This window comes from Mytilus edulis, chromosome 6 (genome assembly GCF_963676685.1).
Source record: "Mytilus edulis chromosome 6, xbMytEdul2.2, whole genome shotgun sequence".
In the NCBI taxonomy this organism is placed as follows: Eukaryota; Metazoa; Mollusca; class Bivalvia; order Mytilida; family Mytilidae; genus Mytilus; species Mytilus edulis.
Genome location: NC_092349.1, coordinates 31,502,932 through 31,521,045, shown reverse-complemented (window position 1 = coordinate 31,521,045; position 18,114 = coordinate 31,502,932). Strand labels below are relative to the sequence as shown.

Here is an 18,114-nt window from a genome sequence, read left to right as displayed (position 1 = left end):
TATAATGAAGGGTTTAATGGACATGATCATCAAACGTCTCACTCATTCGCAAACTGAAATTAAAAGTCTATTGCACTCAATTATGTGATGACGAGACAGAGCCTTTATTACGTATAGTTCAAAATCAAGTTCACATATCCAGAGATAAAAGATTTCATCAACACTAATTAAACTTTTCACCTGTGTGGGAATTCATACTTACAAAGTCGTAAAACAGATGTATATATGTATAACATGTTGGTAACCCAACACTTTTCAATGAAATAACCATATCAAACAACATTCAAATTATCAAAAATTAATCACATTTTTATACAACATATTTTAATATCCTTCATAACAATATCATGATAATAATTAAAAAATCAAAGCAGGTATAAAAACATGTGCAAATATCAGCATCCTCCAATATCTTTCTGTTTTTTCCTGAAGAATCTGGTCTCCACAGGATCAAAGCCTTGTTCCTTTGCTCCAAACACAGCCCATGGTGGAGTCTTAGCCATGTAATCTTCAGCAGACAATGTCTTTTGTGATTCATTAAAGCCCTAAATTAACTGATGAAATTTGGGGTAGTCTATCCACGTCCACCATTCACCATCCACTTTAAACTGTAATGAAAGAAAAAAATATATTTCTTACAGATGTAAAGATTTTAATTGGACATTAACAATCAATTTTGATGCAAACTTTGAAATTTCTTTTGAATTATATTAACAACTAGAAAAAACCAGCTCAAGGATCTCTTTACAAATGCTTTAAGACTAATTGAAATGTTTATGGTGATACACATCTGGTTTGTGTTTCTCAAACTGTTTTTATTCACTGATGCATTATGTTGATAGTTTTGATTATTTTGTCAGTTGTTTTTGCATAGGAGTTTGAATGTCCAATCAGTAGTTTCTGTCTCAGTGTTACACAGGTACTCCTGGAACTTAAGAAATAACTCAGAAAGGAGGACAACCTAGAACACTGATGATCGAAACATTTATCAGCGGTGATAGTTTGTAGTATTATCTTTTTTTTAAAGGTGTGAGTCAAGTTCTGTCTCTGAGATATATGGGTGCTCCAAGAATGGAGTAAATAACTAAATGTGATATTACTCTCTGCTGATTTAAACATTTCTTTAGCGGTGCGAGTTTTTTGAACTTTTTAAAGTGGTGATATGTTCTGTCTCTGTGTGACACAGGTGCTCTTGTAAAGGAGGGATTTACTTAGAGAAGAGTAAAGGAGGGATTAACTTAGAGAAGAGTAAAGGAGGGATTAACTTAGAGAAGAAGAAAACAATCTAATGATGAAACACATTTCTTCAAGTATGTTATATTTCTTTTTTTTGTCAGAGTGAAGTGAGTTAGATAAAGAGAAGCATGTTGTAATAATTAGTGAGAGTGTTTGAGTGATGTGAAGAAACCAGCCACATAACTTTATATGGGGTTAAATCAAGTAAGCTACGCTAATAAAAGCAAATGCTATATGAAGTTATACAGAACATTAAATGCATGACCTATTTATTAATATATAATACTTCAGACAATCATCAGCTTGGAGGCAAACCGCCTAAACATTGAAAAACCATCACTTTTATTTCAAATATTTTCTATTGTGACATGTGTGATGCAAACAATTTCACATGAAAATAAAGAATTAATTTTAAGTTGGAAAAACTTGAAATTTAGGATTCCTAAAATAAAACTCACCTTAGTATTAGCAATAAGTATACAGTTAGAATGTTCATGCTCAGAAGCTATCTCATATTCATCCAATCTATCAGTCAGTTGTTTGACGAAGTGTACTACTTCCTCATGCCATGGGACATTCTGCATGGTTAAGCTAGAGGCTTTGGATTCTCCACAGTAAGTTACACCCTATGAAAAAACAAAATCGTTTTTGGTTTAAATGTGGTGGTTCATGAAGCATCTTTTAACAGCTATTAACATTTAAAACAGTCTTTTTTATATTCTATATGAAAATATTTTTGTGCATATTCTATTGTACTGCATGAATAGATTTTTACCTCCTTTTATTCTAAATCTACCTGCAATCAGACTTATTATCAAAATAAAACTGGATAATCTGTACATGCAATCAAAACTAATCATATGTTTAGAGTAAATCATGAAAAGAATTCTTTTTTTAAAATGATTTACAAGGTTACAGGTTCAACCCAAAACCCATGTGACCCTTCTCATTTTTCTTGACATCTTATTTTTCGGTATCAATGATTGCTACTACTTTTTTACTACTTTATCATCTTTACTTGTCAGTTACCAATAATATCAAATTTTATTAAGTTAAAATTATTTTGAGAATTTTTGACATTTTTGCAGTTTCCATGGCAACCGTGGCCATTTTGGAAATTCCAACTTCAAAAGTCATATGTAGACACGACAGTTAACAATCATATCAAGTTTCATCAATTTTGAAGCATTCTGAAATTTTTGCTCCTGTATCCATGGTAACATAGTAGTTCCAATGATTGTCAAAATCATACAAAACCTGTATATAGTAGACAACTATATTGTATAAAAATTTGATGATTTTAAGTTCAAGCATATCAAAGTTATTCACCAAACCCGGAAGTTTTTAGAGCATTTTGACCTTTTTGCATTGTTTCCATGGAAACGGCAGACATTTTGGAAATTCTAACGCCAAATTCCACATCTAACAATGTTGCTCATCGTAACTGTGAAATTTTATGAAATTTGGAGCATTTTCATATTTTGGAAATTTTTGGTGTAGTATCCATGGCAACAAAGCAGTTCCAATGATTGCCAAAATCATCCCAAAGCAATATATAGTGGGCACCTACATTGTATCAAAATCTAAAGATTTTAAGCTTAATCATTCTCAAACAATTCACCTAACTCCAAAATTATATTTTTTTACCATTTTTCTGTTTCCATGGTGATGGCAGCCATTTTTTAGTTCCAAAGTCAAAAAGTCAAAAGGAAATTGAGGGTTCCTTTGTTAAAGTGCACCATCATTCAGATTGGTTCCTTTAGCTCTGAGAAAGCGGGCGGAGAAAATTAGGTGGAAGAAAAATAATAATAATAATAATAATACGGAAAAAGAAACAGAGGAAAAGCAATATGTCACCCGACATTGTCGATCGGGTGACATAATAATAAAATATAACTTTTCAAAAGTGATTTCACTAATATTATTGTAGTATTTTTCAGTTTAAAAACCAAACATCGTACAGAAATGGGGAAGACAGTGCGTATGTCACAAAGGCCCTCTAAAAGTCCGTACGCAGCGAAGAAAAGGTAACGGTCCTCAGCACAGCAGTCCGACGAGGTTAAATACCAAAGAGTACAGCCTAGGCATGTACCAGCACAGTTGGGAAATGGATCTAGTAATGTCACTGGATAGCATACTTCCACGCAAGTTTCAGCTCAGATGACTCCAGAACTTAGGAATCAAGTTATTCAGACTGTCAATGCCCTTATTCACTCACCAGCTACTGTTACATCTCCTGATTCAATCAATGAAGGTCAACAATCGAACACAGGTATAACACCTAATATTTTAACAGTATATAGTGTAAATGATAATCTACGTTTAAATGTTTCACAACAAATTTAGGACAAAATAATTAATGGTGAATATGTAGATTTAAGTATTTTGCTTACAAATTCAAGCACAGAGCAATCAAATTCGTTAACTTTAGATACAAATGGACAGCTGGTTATCCAAGCTTAACCAAGTAAAAAGATTACTGATATTAACACATGTATAGAATGGTGCTTTCCTAATTTACACAAGTATTTATGTTATTGTGCATTTAGAAAATACACAAAATATTTTAAAATATATGTATTCGGTTAAGTTGGGTGCAAGTCGTTCAATTGGGCTAGGTTGGAAGGACTATGATCAACAGTTTCGTCTAAAGAAAGCTAGAAATCCAGCTATGTCATGGGCTACAGCTGACCAAGAACTTTGGCTGTTATATATTCATACAGGGCAGTCATCAACTGCACCTAGTTCTGGGGTTAATATGGTTAACATCTACAGGAAGTGTTACGAGTTCAATAACAAATGTGCATGTATGTTACCACAATGTCGATACATTCACAAATGTTTGAAATGCAATGGTTCCCATCCTGCCATCAATTGTAGGGTCCCTCAAAATGGGACTGGTTCAAGAAGGGGTAATTTTCGTCCCTTCAGTAGAACAAATTTCAGACAAACCGGAAGTGGAACAGATACAGGTAGACATATACCCTTTATCCGAAATATATAGGCTGTCAAAAACTCCAATTAAGGTCGAAGTTCTATCAAAATTGGTTACAAATTATCCTAATCAGGTGGACAAACAGATTTTATCTGATGGTTTTTATATGGTTTTAAAGTGGGTTATGAAGGACCAAGGATGCCTACATATTGTCATAATTTAATTTCAGCATATCAAAACAAAAAAGAACTTGAAATTGAACTTTTTAAGGAGTTAGAGTCGGACCGAATTGCGGATCCATTGTCATGCAGGCCATTCAAAAATCTACGTTTATCTCCAGTAGATCTTGTTCCTAAAAAACCGTCTGGATGGCGTCTCATTCATCACTTGTCATATCCATTTGGTAAAAGTGTAAATTCTTTTATTGACCCTCAGAACTGTTCGGAACAATACACTTCTTTTGACAAGGTTCTTAATACTATAAGTGAAATAGGACCAAAATCGCTGATGGGAAGAATGGACGTGTCCTCGGCATTTAGATTTATACCATTACATCCCGATGATTTTGATTTATTTGGTTTTAAATTTGATGATAATTACTTTTTCCCAAAAGCGTTGCCAATGGGGTTAGCGGCTGCTTGTAATTTGTTTGAAAAAATTGCCACTTTTGTTGAATGGTTGGTAAGGTTAAGATCGAGACAGGAATCTGTGAAGCATTATCTGGATGATTTTTTCTTTGTCGGGAAAAATAGATTCAAACAATTGTTTAATACTTATGAACACTTTTCATGATGTTTGTACCGAAATGGGCATTCCCCTAGCGGAAGATAAAACTACTGGTCCTTCAAGTAAAATAGCTTTTCTGGGTTTAGAAATTGACAATATAAACACGGTTGTAAGAATTCCGCTTGATAAGTTGAGAGAAACAAAGAAAAAGTAAAAAGGTTACACTAAAAGCGTTACAATTACTAGTTGATGTATTGAATTTCTGCGCAAGAGCAATTCCTGCAGTGAGAGCTTTCAATAGACGCTTTTGTGACGCAATGTGGGGAGTAGTTAAACCAGAACATTTTATTCGAGTTTCTGTTAGCATGAAAGAGGATATGTGGTTAACATTTCTAGATTTATTCGATGGAAGTTGTAAATTTGGTAAAAAATATCTGGCTGACAAAGGAACAGTTAAATTTGTACACTGATAGTACAGGAAATTCAAAACTTGGATGTGGAGTATATTGTTTTGGAAAATGGGCATACTTTGATTGGCCCGTTAAACATGTCAAATGGAACGAATCAGAAATAATGAAAAATATGACATTTTTAGAACTTGTACCAATACTATTGGCCATATATCTATTTACGTTCGAATTGAGGGACAAACAAATTAGGTTTCACACAGATAACTGTTCTTTGGTTACTATTTTGAATAAAAAAATCATCAAAATCGAAACGAGTTATGCAGTTGCTTCGACCGCTCGTATTGCAAACAATGGTGTATAGTATGCAATTTAAAGCATGCTTTCTCGAAGGACGGCTCAACTGCATAGCAGATGCAATTTCTCGTAAACAGGTGGAAAAATTCTGAAGCATAGATCCAGCGGCAGATCCATTACCAACACCAATACCACGAGATTTTCTGAGGCTGATATCGATGTTGAAATTAACAGACTAGTGGATTCTTCAGTATCAGTGAACACTAAAGAGACATATCGTACAGGTTTAGTGGTTTTCGAAGCGTTCCGTAAATTGTATAATTATGATATTATTTGGTCACCACTTTTATCGCATGTAACTACATTTATTGCTTATATGTCACTCAACAAAAGGGCTTATAGGACAGTTAATTGTTATCTGTCTGCAATAAATTTTGGTGTAAGTCAATGAAACATTCTGGGTTTTCAAAAAATTTCCTGGTTCAAAAAATGCTTGAGGGTTGAAAACGTATAAACAAATCTACAGATACAAGATTGCCAATTACAAAGGAACTATTAATACGTATCATTGATAAATTACCAAATGTTTGTTCTTCAAAATTTGAAGCAAGCTTGTTTTCATCTGCGTTTCCTTTGGCTTATCTTGGTTTTTTTTTAGGATAGGTGAAATAGTAAGCAATAAAAAGTGGCAGGCGCACCAAGTAATAGCAATTGAGAACGTTACACTGTCAAAGAAAGATTACATTGAAATTGCTGAAATTGTTATCCCATTCTCAAAAACTGATCAATATGGTCATGGTACAGTTATAGAAATAACAGAAACTAAACTAAAAGATTGTCCAATGTATTGGTTGAAGAATTATTAATGCAAAGACCAAAGGTTAAAGGCCCCTTATTTTGTCAATTCGGAGGATGTCCAGTGACAAGGTACCAGTTTTCATGTGTTCTAAGTAAGTTTTTATTACATGTAGGGATAACCGATTCGGTTTCATTTCTAACAAATTATTTCCGTATCGGTGCTGCTTCAAGCTACTTTGAAAAGGGAACCTTTGAAGAAGAGATAAAGAGACTAGGTCGCTGGAAGTCAAATGCATTTAAGGGGTACATTCTTTAACTAGTTGCAAAGTATGATAACAGCTGATATTCATTTTCTTTCAAAAAAACTTTCAAATTGAATTAATACAAAATTTATGTACACCAGCTTGTTAAATATCCAATTAACAAATTAACAATTCATACTTTTTTATTAGATGAATCTTCAAGTCAACAAGATTACAATTCAATTTGGGTTGTTGGGTCTTCAATTGTAAAACATGCGTTTATAGAAGCTAAAAGATCATTTGATGGCTGTAGCTTAGGACTACATAGAAAAAGTTACAGGGTATGGTGGCAAGGTAAAGGTGGCATGAAATGGGGGGAGCTTGTACCAAGAATAAAATTTCTTCTATAAATTGAATCCCCTCCTACAATTTTGGTTATCCATTTTGGTGGTAACAGTATAGGGGCTATATCACTCTTTGATTTTAGAGAAACCTTGAGGTCTGATATTTTGAAATTACACGAAATGCTTCCACAAGCAAAAATTGTGTGGTCACAAATTCTCCCGCGTTTTAATTGGAGATATGGTAAAAACCAACAAGCAATGAATATAGCAGCTACAAGAATTGGCTATGTATACAATTGGGAGGGTGTTACATAAAATACCCGGAAATATCATATAACAATCCCGGAATGTTCACATCTGACGGCGTTCATTTATCTGATTTGGGTAATTGTTTTTTTTTTTCTTATTTCATTTACAGGCTTGTTTATTGAATATGGTCAATTAAAAGTACGGTCACGGCGGTTGTGTTATGTCGCTACCGCATAGCCACTGAATTCGACCATATGGCGAAAATTGCGACACAACATCTACAAATATATCAGGCTTCTTATAATGGAATTATATATCCGCTGAGCTTCTGTTTCCCAGGGCCAGCATCCGATATATTTTGGATAATGTTAATAAGGATATTATGTTAATATATAAGGAAATGACATTATAAGGAATAACAATAAGGTGGAAATAGGCAATAAGGAATGGACAATAATGTGGAAATAAGGAATAAGGAATGGACAATAAGGTTTAAATATATCATATACATGTACTAGGGACTTGCCAATTATGTTTCTCGGCAGTCCCATTCTTTGTCAAGCCGTGGCCGTACAATTTTGTACTTTTGCCAAATAAAATATTTCTTACTTTATATTGATTTTTGTATGTCATTTGGTCCAACGTTGTCTCAGATAACATGCTTAATAAACACGATAATGGTGAGCATATTCGACGAACTTTTCCGGTGAAAGAAATAATTCAGAAATCCTAATTTGCAAAAATGCGCATCAAATGTTACAAGTCAGAAGTTGATTTCCGTAAAATTCGAACTTTTATCGTTTTAAAAACACCTTGGCGAAATGGAAATATATAACCTGAACAGGTCTTACTTTTATGTATTATTTGAACTTTTCTTGTATTATTTGTATACAAATATACCTTCTTCTAAAGTTTGTCCTGTGTCTAATTTAAACTCTACGGTTTTTTTTCTGGACAATCTATTTTTTTCGCGACAAGTCGAAAACAATTTTTTTCTTTCATGTTTAGCATTACATATAGTGGCAGATGGGGGTGAAACAAACAATTTTTTTTCTTAGAATCAAAAACAAATTATTTTTTTCTTCAAAAACTGGAAACAAACTTTTTTTCCAAAAAAAAACATAGCCCCCCCCCCCCCCCCCCCCGAAAATCAAATGGTTGCTGCCTAACTATAACTGTTTATTTGAGATAAACATGATAAAGAAGTCTCTGAGAAAGAATTACTTAAAGCTGTGAGATAGATGTAAAGATAATATATTAGTAGTTTACTTACAATCTACAATAAACTTGAAGCAGTTTATATTTATAAAGAAATGTCAATTATAACTCAATGTATAGAACTACTTTATAAATTAGAGATGCAACCTATTTACGTGTGTATAGGACGGACGACTAAGGTAGATGATCTATATCAACAGCTTTAGAAAGACCAACTTTAACTATTAGAGATACTATCTATTTCGGTGTGTGTATTGGGGACGGACGGACGCCAAAAGAAATAGATATCTTTATTCTCACAAACAAAATTATCAAGATATATATATATATATATATGATTAAACAAATTGTGTACGAAATTAAAAACTGGCATTTACTATTGGTCATCCAGAAAAGTTCCATTTGTTATTGATCTCCTTAATACGTTCATTCAGTTCTGTAAATGTTTTAGATTCATTAAGTCATGAAACTTCGACTTGTTAGGTCTATTCCTATTATGAAATGCAATACATTGTTTATTGCAGTTATCAAAAAAGGTATTCTGTTCCACATTCTATGTTTATTTCTTGTTTTCATTTTATCCGGAACAAATTGAACTGGACCGATTTCTTAAATCACCGTATTTATCGACCACTTTTAATTTCTGTGACACCGTCCGCATCAATATTTCAACACATGGAAAATGGACGACATTTCTACTTTCTGAGGAAATCGTGACATACCACTGTCAAGTACGTTTGATTCATTCATAAACTGTGATAATTAATCTGTTTAACTCCTATATTTTTTGATAAGTGATTTATAAATACATACGAACTGTAAGTTATTTATTTCCGAGAAATGAACTGTAAATTCTACTTTCGTTTTTGACTCGATTAATACTCTTGTATTTAACTTTCATATTTAATTCATACACATTGTAAAATATTGTATTTTTATTTCTTTCAGTTTACCAATCTACTGACTATTATGTAACCCTTTCTGGTGGAAGTTATAATTACAATTTCAAACAAGTTGTGTTCGTTATATCTTCATCGAGATTGCGATTGCAGTCACCTGGTTAAGCTAGTTGAGTCCGGCTCAGCATAGTAAATTGACAACAACTTGTCTACACATCTCCTGATCAGGAAATACAACGGAGCATCGTTCGTAGCTGTTACATAGGCACTACGCAACACAGCTTGTGCGTCCTAGGCAGCAAACCAACAACGTTGAACAAACATTGCCGATTTACATCATGGATCCCAGTCACGCGGAACAGCAAGAAGAGGTTCAGCCCCCAGAGGGAGATGTCACTGAAGAACCTATAGAGAATCCGTCTATAACCACACATGTAGATGAAAATCCCGAGACGAGGCGAGTACGCGACCTCACAGAAAAAGGTAAAGGCGTTTACACAGAAAAACGTAACAAGTTCTGTGAGGAACTAGAGGCCCTTTGGTCAGATATAACAACCCAGTTATTGGAAATCACCACACCTCCCAATGAACTTCAGCAAGTCTTAACAACTCAGGACAATCTTGTAAAAGCCTGTACAAATTATCGTAGGCTCACAGACGAGTATCTGGACTTCCTTAAAAGGACCAGAACGTTGGACAGTCAAAAAGACATTGACGCATGTAACCTCACATTGGATCTTCGTCTGTCCAAAGTGGAACTGGCCATGGAATCTCTACACGAGCATCGCCTTGCCCTCACTAAGGCTAAATCAACTAAAACAAGGACCTCAGGCTCAAAGGGTAAGAAAACCTCACACAGTGGTAGCTCTAACGTATCGGATATGTCAAGCCTAGCACGGAGGAAGCGTGCCAAAGCAGAGGCCGCTAAATCAAAAATAGCCTTTGTTGAACAACATTCACTTATCCTACAACAAGAGGCAATGTTAGAGGAACAAGCCCTGTTCAGACAATCTGAAATGGAACAGGAAGCAGCGCGCAAAAAGGCTGAAATGGAACAGGAAGCCACACTTAAAAAGGCTGAAATGGAACAGGAAGCCACACTTAAAAAGGCTGAAATGGAACGGGAAGCCACACTTAAAAAGGCCAATATGGAACATGAGGCAGAACAAGAGGCCATACGCAGAAAAGCGCAAATCAAACAAGAGGCTGCACGTGTTAGCCGAGAAAAAGCCGAGCTGAAGGCCCAGTTAAACCTTCTAGAAGCACGCAGAGAGGCTGCAGCCGCAGAAGCCGAGGCTCGTATCCTGGAATACGACGACAGCCAAGCGTTTAGCGATCTCCCTAACGAAAAGGAAGACCCGCTCCAGCGTGTGCAAGATTTCGTAAATAAACTTCCTGTATCAACTGCTGTAAAGGAAGTAACAGGATCTCAAAAGAAAAAACAAATTCCTGTTCATATCGAGCTGAGTCACGAAGCACCAGCGTTCGTGCCATCCGTGGCACCGAACTTACTGTCACAGACATCTGCTGTCTTGCCTTCCGATACTAATTCACCGGAAGTTACCTCTATCCCAGATCTGGGATTAGTAACTGGCATGCAAAAACTAGGCCTTTCAGATGAGATCCCTGCTGAACACCAAAAACAGGGTGTTAAAGAAGCGATCCCTGTCTTACGCACAAAACAAGACGTTATAGAAGAGATCCCTGTTTCACACCAAAAACAAGGCGTAATAGAAGAGATCCCTGTTGCACACCAGCAACAAATCAACCCAACATCGGAGATTACTAGATTTCTCTTGCGTAAGGACCTGCTTTTCTCCCGATTAACAAGCTTTAACGATCGGGCAGAATCCTTCCATACATGGAAAGCAAGCTTTAAAAACGTGACAGACGAGTTACAAGTATCTGACTCGGAACAGATTGATTTATTGATCAAGTGGCTCGGTCCTGAGTCTGCTAAACATGCCATAAGCATAAGAGCGTCGAACGCCAATAATCCTACAATAGGTATACAAAGATTATGGAAGAGGCTTGACGAGCGGTATGGTGCTCCAGAAATGTTGGAAGCCTCTCTCAGGAGTAAACTTGACAAATTCCCAACCTTGACGAATAAGGACAACGCACGTCTTTATGAACTGTCTGACATTCTATCAGAAATAGAATACCACAAGGAAAATCCCAAGCTGGGATGTCTGCTAGCTTATTTTGATTCACCGACCGGAATAAACCCTGTCATTGAAAAACTACCATATGGACTTCAGGAAAAGTGGATTACAAGGGCGTCTAGATACAAATCTAACCATGGCGCTGCCTTTCCTCCTTTTACAGAGTTATCTGCATTTATCAGTGAAATCAGTAGAATTAAAAACGATCCTGGATTCATCTTTGGTTCAAAGGTCACATCAAATACAAAAGGTGCTGCGCCAAGGTTCACGTCTTACCCCAAGACTAAAGTTGGTACTCATAAAACAGCGGTTGAGCAGCAATCCGGAGACGCCAGCAAACAAGGTCTTTGTATTCTGCACAATACAAAGCATTCCTTAAATGAATGTCGAGCGTTCCGAGCCAAATCAATAGAGGAACGCAAAGGTCTTTTGAAAGAAAACAATGTCTGTTACAAGTGTTGCGATTCTACCAAACACAGAAGCCGGGAGTGCAATGCACGCATAAGTTGTAAAGAATGTGGAAGTAAACAACACACTACCGCACTACACATCACTAGACCACAGCAACCTGTAAGTTCTCAGTCTAGCTCACCTAAGCAAGCCTACGGCGGGGAGCCTACAGAATCGGCTGAAACTAAGTCAACCTCAGTTAACTCTATCTGTACTGAGATCTGCAAAGATACATATAGCGGGAAATCGTGTGCTAAAATACTTCCTGTGAATGTTTATCACAAAGATAACCAGTACAAAGTTATTCGAATGTACGCCATCATTGATGACCAAAGCAACCGGTCACTAGCATCGCCCGAATTCTTTAATCTTTTCGACGTCAAAGATAAACCGGAGAACTATACTCTATCAACATGCTCCGGCAAAGTAGTCACTTCCGGGAAAAGAGGAAGAGGTTTCGTCATGGAATCAATCAACGGTAATGACAAGTTTGATCTTCCTGTACTGATTGAATGTGATCATGTTCCCAATAATAGGGACGAAATACCTACTCCTGAAGTTACAATGCATCACCCTCATTTGAGAGAACTTAGGGCTAGCATTCCACCAATAGAGGAAAATTGCCAAATTCTTCTCTTAATTGGCAGAGACCTTATAGAGGCACACCATGTCCTTGACCAGCGCATAGGACCACCCAGAACTCCATATGCACAACAATTGAAACTGGGTTGGGTAGTGATAGGAGAAACTTGCAATAACAAGCAGCATGTGCCTCTTGAGTTAAATGTCAAAATAACTAACATTTTACCTACGGGACAACCTTCAACATTTCAACCATGCACAAGCAAATTTGACATTCGGGAAAACTACACAGACCCCGTTAAGAAAGATTTACAATCACCACTCTTTGAAAAAACAAAGGACGATGATAAGCCTGGAATGTCATATGAAGACAAAATGTTCATGAAACAGATGGACAACGAATTTGTCAGAGACTCGGAAGGAAGTTGGGTAGCACCGTTACCGTTCCGAGTGCCGAGACAGCCATTGCCAAGCAACAAACCACAGGCTCTTCATCGTGCTAACATGTTAGACGCCAGTCTGAATAGAAACCCAGTAAAGCGGGAACATTTTCTTACATTTATGAGTAAAATCTTAGATAATAATCATGCAGAGCTCGCACCACCGTTGGGCGAACATGAAGAGTGCTGGTATTTACCATTGTTTGGTGTTTATCACCCGAAGAAACCCGATCAGATTAGGGGTGTGTTTGATTCTTCCGCCAAATGTAATGGAGTTTCACTCAACAGCGTTCTGCTAACAGGTCCAGACTTGACCAATGATCTCTTGGGAGTACTGCTGCGTTTCCGGAAAGAAATGGTCGCAGTAACTGCAGACGTTCAACACATGTTTCACTGCTTTGTAGTGAGAAAAGACCACCGAAATTATCTGAGATTTTTATGGCAGAAAAACAACGACCTACAAGAGAACCTTGTCGAATTCCGCATGAGAGTTCATGTTTTTGGAAATAGTCCGTCACCTGCCGTTGCTACGCTTGGACTCAGAAAAGCAGCTCAGGCATCAGAACAAGAGTTCGGCAGTCACGTGACTAGCTTTGTTACAAGAGACTTCTACGTTGACGACGGTCTTACGTCATGTCCTACCAAAGAGGAAGCTGTTAAGCTCATGAAGGACACACAGCAAGCATTAGCAAAATATGGAAACTTACGCCTTCACAAGTTTGCCTCTAATTGTGCGGAAGTTATGTCTGCATTTCATGCCAGTGATTTGGCTTCAAATCTGAAAGATCTAGACTTAGAATGCGACAGCAAACCCTTACAACGTAGCCTTGGACTCAGTTGGGATGTAAACACTGACAATTTCTTATTTCAATTATCATCTGAAAACAAACCAATAACTCGGAGAGGAATTTTATCGACGATAAACAGTCTCTACGATCCTCTTGGATTTTTGGCTCCTGTGATTATAAAAGGGAAACTACTATTAAGGAAAATAGTATCAGAAACCGTCGACTGGGACCAACCTCTCTCTGATGACACAGCAGCTGAGTGGAAATCTTGGAGAGATACTTTAAATGCTATCGAAACATTGCGCATTCCACGTACTTACGTGCCGTATCTCAGCAAAACAGCCACAAAGGAGTTGCATGTCTTCTCTGATGCATCAGAAAAAGCCATAGCAGCTGTTGCATATCTACGCACGACCGACAGTAGTGGTGAACCTAACATAGGGTTCATTCTTGGGAAAGCTAAAGTTGCACCAACGAGTGGTCACACTATTCCACGACTTGAATTATCTGCTGCTGTATTAGCAGTTGAGAGTACACAAACCATTGTGGATAATTTAGATTTACATATAGACACCGTGAAATTCTACACAGACAGTAAAGTTGTCTTAGGTTACATCAGTAATGAGACAAGAAGGTTCTTTATCTACGTCGCCAATAGAGTAGAGAAAATAAGGAAATTTAGCTCTCCAAGTCAATGGAATTACGTACCAACTAACCGTAATCCCGCAGATTCGGGAACAAGGTCCGTACCAGCCAACGAAATTCATAGCAGTGAATGGTTATTGGGACCAAGACAACTTCTTTCCTCAGAACAGAAGAATTCTGAGAACATATATCAGCTAATAGATCCAGAGGAAGATGGAGAAATTCGTGCAACTGTTAATGTTGCAAAAACATTTGCCACACTTGAACATAAAGGTATCGGAACTGAAAGATTCAACAGATTCTCAAACTGGACATCACTTGTGCGAGCGATTGCCTTTTTAGAGCGTTTCTCCCGTTTACACGGGTCAAAACAGGCAGCACCAGTGACCTCTCTGGAAGGCTTTTCGAATGCCGAAAATTTCATCTTAATATCTGCTCAATATGAAGTTTACAGCGATGAAATAGATTGCATTAAACGTCGGGAACAAATTCATAAGCGGAGCCCGATAGCTAACCTCAATCCGTTTGTGGACGAACGAGGACTATTACGAGTAGGAGGCCGTATTGCCAAATCTGACTTAAACCTCCGTGAAAAGAAACCATTGATCGTCCCTGGACGCCATCATATAGCGACATTATTAGTTCGACACTACCACGACACGATAAAACATCAAGGTCGCCATTTTACAGATGGAGCGATTCGTTCTGCAGGATTCTGGATCGTCGGAGCTAAACGCTTGATCTCTTCTATCATTCACAAATGTGTGACATGCCGCAAACTAAGAGGAAAAACTGAGTTTCAAATCATGTCTGATTTGCCAGAGGACCGTCTTGAACCGTCACCTCCGTTTACCAACGTTGGAATAGACACATTTGGACCCTGGACAATTGTTTCACGTAAAACACGCGGTGGATACGCAAACTCAAAACGTTGGGCAATTCTTTTCACATGCTTAGTGACTAGAGCTGTTCACATCGAACTAATCGAGGAAATGAGCTCTTCAGCCTTCATAAACGCCGTCAGAAGATTCGCCGCTATAAGAGGTCAAGTTAAGATTTTCCGATCCGACCGTGGAACAAACTTTATTGGCGCAATCGACGATTTAAAGATTGACTCAATCAACGTTGAAGATGGACCCTTCAAGAACTTTCTGTACAATTCTGGTACAACTTGGATCTTCAATTCGCCGCATTCGTCCCACATGGGTGGAGCCTGGGAGAGAATGATTGGTATCACCAGGAGAATTCTTGATTCTATGCTTCTAAATGCAGCCGGAAGAAGCCTTACGCATGACGTGCTCAACACACTAATGGCAGAAGTTTCAGCAATAGTGAACTCTAGACCTCTGGTACCGGTTTCAACAGATCCAGAGAATCCGTTAATATTAACTCCAGCTATGTTATTGACACAGAAAACCGACTACATATTCACCTCAGATCATCTTGGAGAATTCGATAAACGAGATCTATGTCTTGCCGAATGGAGACGAGTACAGGCTCTTGCCAGTGTTTTCTGGTCCCGTTGGAGGAAAGAGTACCTGCCGTTACTACAACAAAGACGAAAATGGACCGAAGATCGCCGTGATCTCATCGAAGGAGACGTCATTCTTCTAAAGGACAAAAACCTTTGCCGTACCCAATGGCCCGTTGGAATTATAGTGAACTCATTTAAAAGTTCAGACGAACATGTCCGAAAAGCAGAAGTGCGAGTAATCGTTAATGGAAAAGCCACAACCTACACACGCCCTATCGTGGACATGATTCTTCTCATCGAGAATGACTGTGTATAATTAATATTATAGTGATACTTTGGATTTATATAATCAGATATTTTAGTGTGTGACATATTTGAAATAGTGATATCAGTTAGACATCAGACGGGGAGTATTCTGTTCCACATTCTATGTTTATTTCTTGTTTTCATTTTATCCGGAACAAATTGAACTGGACCGATTTCTTAAATCACCGTATTTATCGACCACTTTTAATTTCTGTGACACCGTCCGCATCAATATTTCAACACATGGAAAATGGACGACATTTCTACTTTCTGAGGAAATCGTGACATACCACTGTCAAGTACGTTTGATTCATTCATAAACTGTGATAATTAATCTGTTTAACTCCTATATTTTTTGATAAGTGATTTATAAATACATACGAACTGTAAGTTATTTATTTCCGAGAAATGAACTGTAAATTCTACTTTCGTTTTTGACTCGATTAATACTCTTGTATTTAACTTTCATATTTAATTCATACACATTGTAAAATATTGTATTTTTATTTCTTTCAGTTTACCAATCTACTGACTATTATGTAACCCTTTCTGGTGGAAGTTATAATTACAATTTCAAACAAGTTGTGTTCGTTATATCTTCATCGAGATTGCGATTGCAGTCACCTGGTTAAGCTAGTTGAGTCCGGCTCAGCATAAAAGGAGTATCCATATAATACGACTTTAGAAATAAATTAAATTTGCGATAAATATTTTTTGTCAATCTTTATCTGATTTTTTTTATGTACTCTTTGGGATCATTATTACGCTTAAAAAATATCACCGATAAGGTATATGAATAGCACTCGAGCTATATCAACTACCTAATTATGGCTTGACCTAGTAGATTTATTGTACCGTACTCATGTATTAAAAATCTCATCCTATATAATCAAAAGAATTCATCCAAAGAGCTATAATAAACTTGCCAAAACCTCTTTGTCATATCAATTAAGCGGCATTCGTTATCACTTTTTATAAAACTTGCACAAATTTGTTTAACCGAGACTATCAAGGATCTAGTCTACCTACATGTATCTCCGCAAAAATCGTCTGAAAGCAAAATAACATTCAGATATAACTAAAGACAGCCACTGAAGAGATTCTTGTTTTGTCAAAGGTATAGCATGTTGAACAGGATCTGCTGACCTTTCAAGAGTACCTTAGAACGACCCTTGTTTTTAGTTGGTTTGTGTTGCTCAATCTTTATTTTGTTCTTTGCTGTGTATATTGTAAACTGTTGTTGTCTTTTTGACGGTTTGTTCGTGTTTTGTAAAGGCATTGTCACTTTGACTGAAGAGTTTGATTATCACGTGGGGATTTTTAGCTCCTCTATTGTTACGAAGAGTGTTTATTTTGGCACATTTTTTTAAAAATTTTAGGTCATTAATGCTCTTCAACTTTGTTCTATTTGGCTTTCTAGCTATTGTTATCTAAGCGTCGCTGAAAAGTCTTATGTAGACGAAACGCGCGTCTTGCGTATTAATTTATAAGCTTGGTACCATTGATAACTATTTAAGATATTTTCAGATTATGGTTGAATTTCTGTTTAGTGTAACCCTGTAACATTTGCACGTGTGTGAATCAGGTCAGTGAACCAAGCTAGTAATTGCTTTATGTATTGTCTCAACGTTCTTTTGTCTTTTCAGGAAACTAATGTTGCTTTCATTAACCTAAACTCAAAGCTTGACATATTTCTTAAACTATTATTGAGTGTTGTTAAAGATCCCTTGTTAGCTTATAAATGTCTGGTAATTTTTATTTGGTTTTGAGTATTTCGTGCATTGATGTACATGTACGTCATCTTATTTCTTCAATCAATTAAAATTCAAAATTGTTGGATGACATTCATTATCAACTTACGTAATATTTAAATAAGCAGAGAATCTTATGCATGCCACACATATGATGGTGTA

General features: G+C 36.8%; 1 protein-coding gene and 1 long non-coding RNA gene across 3 annotated transcripts; one reads left to right on the top strand and one right to left on the bottom strand.

Moving 5' to 3' along the window:
* Positions 1-307: 307 nt before the first annotated feature.
* LOC139527520 (uncharacterized) lies at positions 308-1,862 on the bottom strand. The gene is made up of 2 exons (XR_011665370.1): positions 1,695-1,862; positions 308-608 (listed from the first exon to the last, which is right to left on the bottom strand). It is a non-coding gene; the product is annotated as an uncharacterized lncRNA (long non-coding RNA).
* Positions 1,863-8,995: 7,133 nt separating this feature from the next.
* On the top strand, positions 8,996-16,855 carry LOC139527511 (uncharacterized). 2 transcript variants are annotated; one of them, XR_011665369.1, is made up of 3 exons: positions 8,996-9,183; positions 9,401-16,500; positions 16,718-16,855. XR_011665369.1 is itself a non-coding variant. In XM_071323009.1 (2 exons), exon 2 carries the CDS (start codon positions 9,690-9,692, stop codon positions 16,209-16,211), a length of 6,522 nt encoding a protein of 2,173 aa, XP_071179110.1. In that variant the 5' UTR covers positions 8,996-9,183; positions 9,401-9,689; the 3' UTR covers positions 16,212-16,855. The 2 variants fall into 2 exon arrangements, 1 of the variants encoding a protein (XP_071179110.1); XM_071323009.1 differs by having other exon boundaries at positions 9,401-16,855.
* The last annotated feature ends 1,259 nt before the right edge of the window (positions 16,856-18,114 follow it).

Bases quoted from the DNA above. Each gene is read 5' to 3' on its own strand.
- LOC139527511 (XM_071323009.1), top strand. From the start codon at position 9,690: ATGGATCCCAGTCACGCGGAACAGCAAGAAGAGGTTCAGCCCCCAGAG.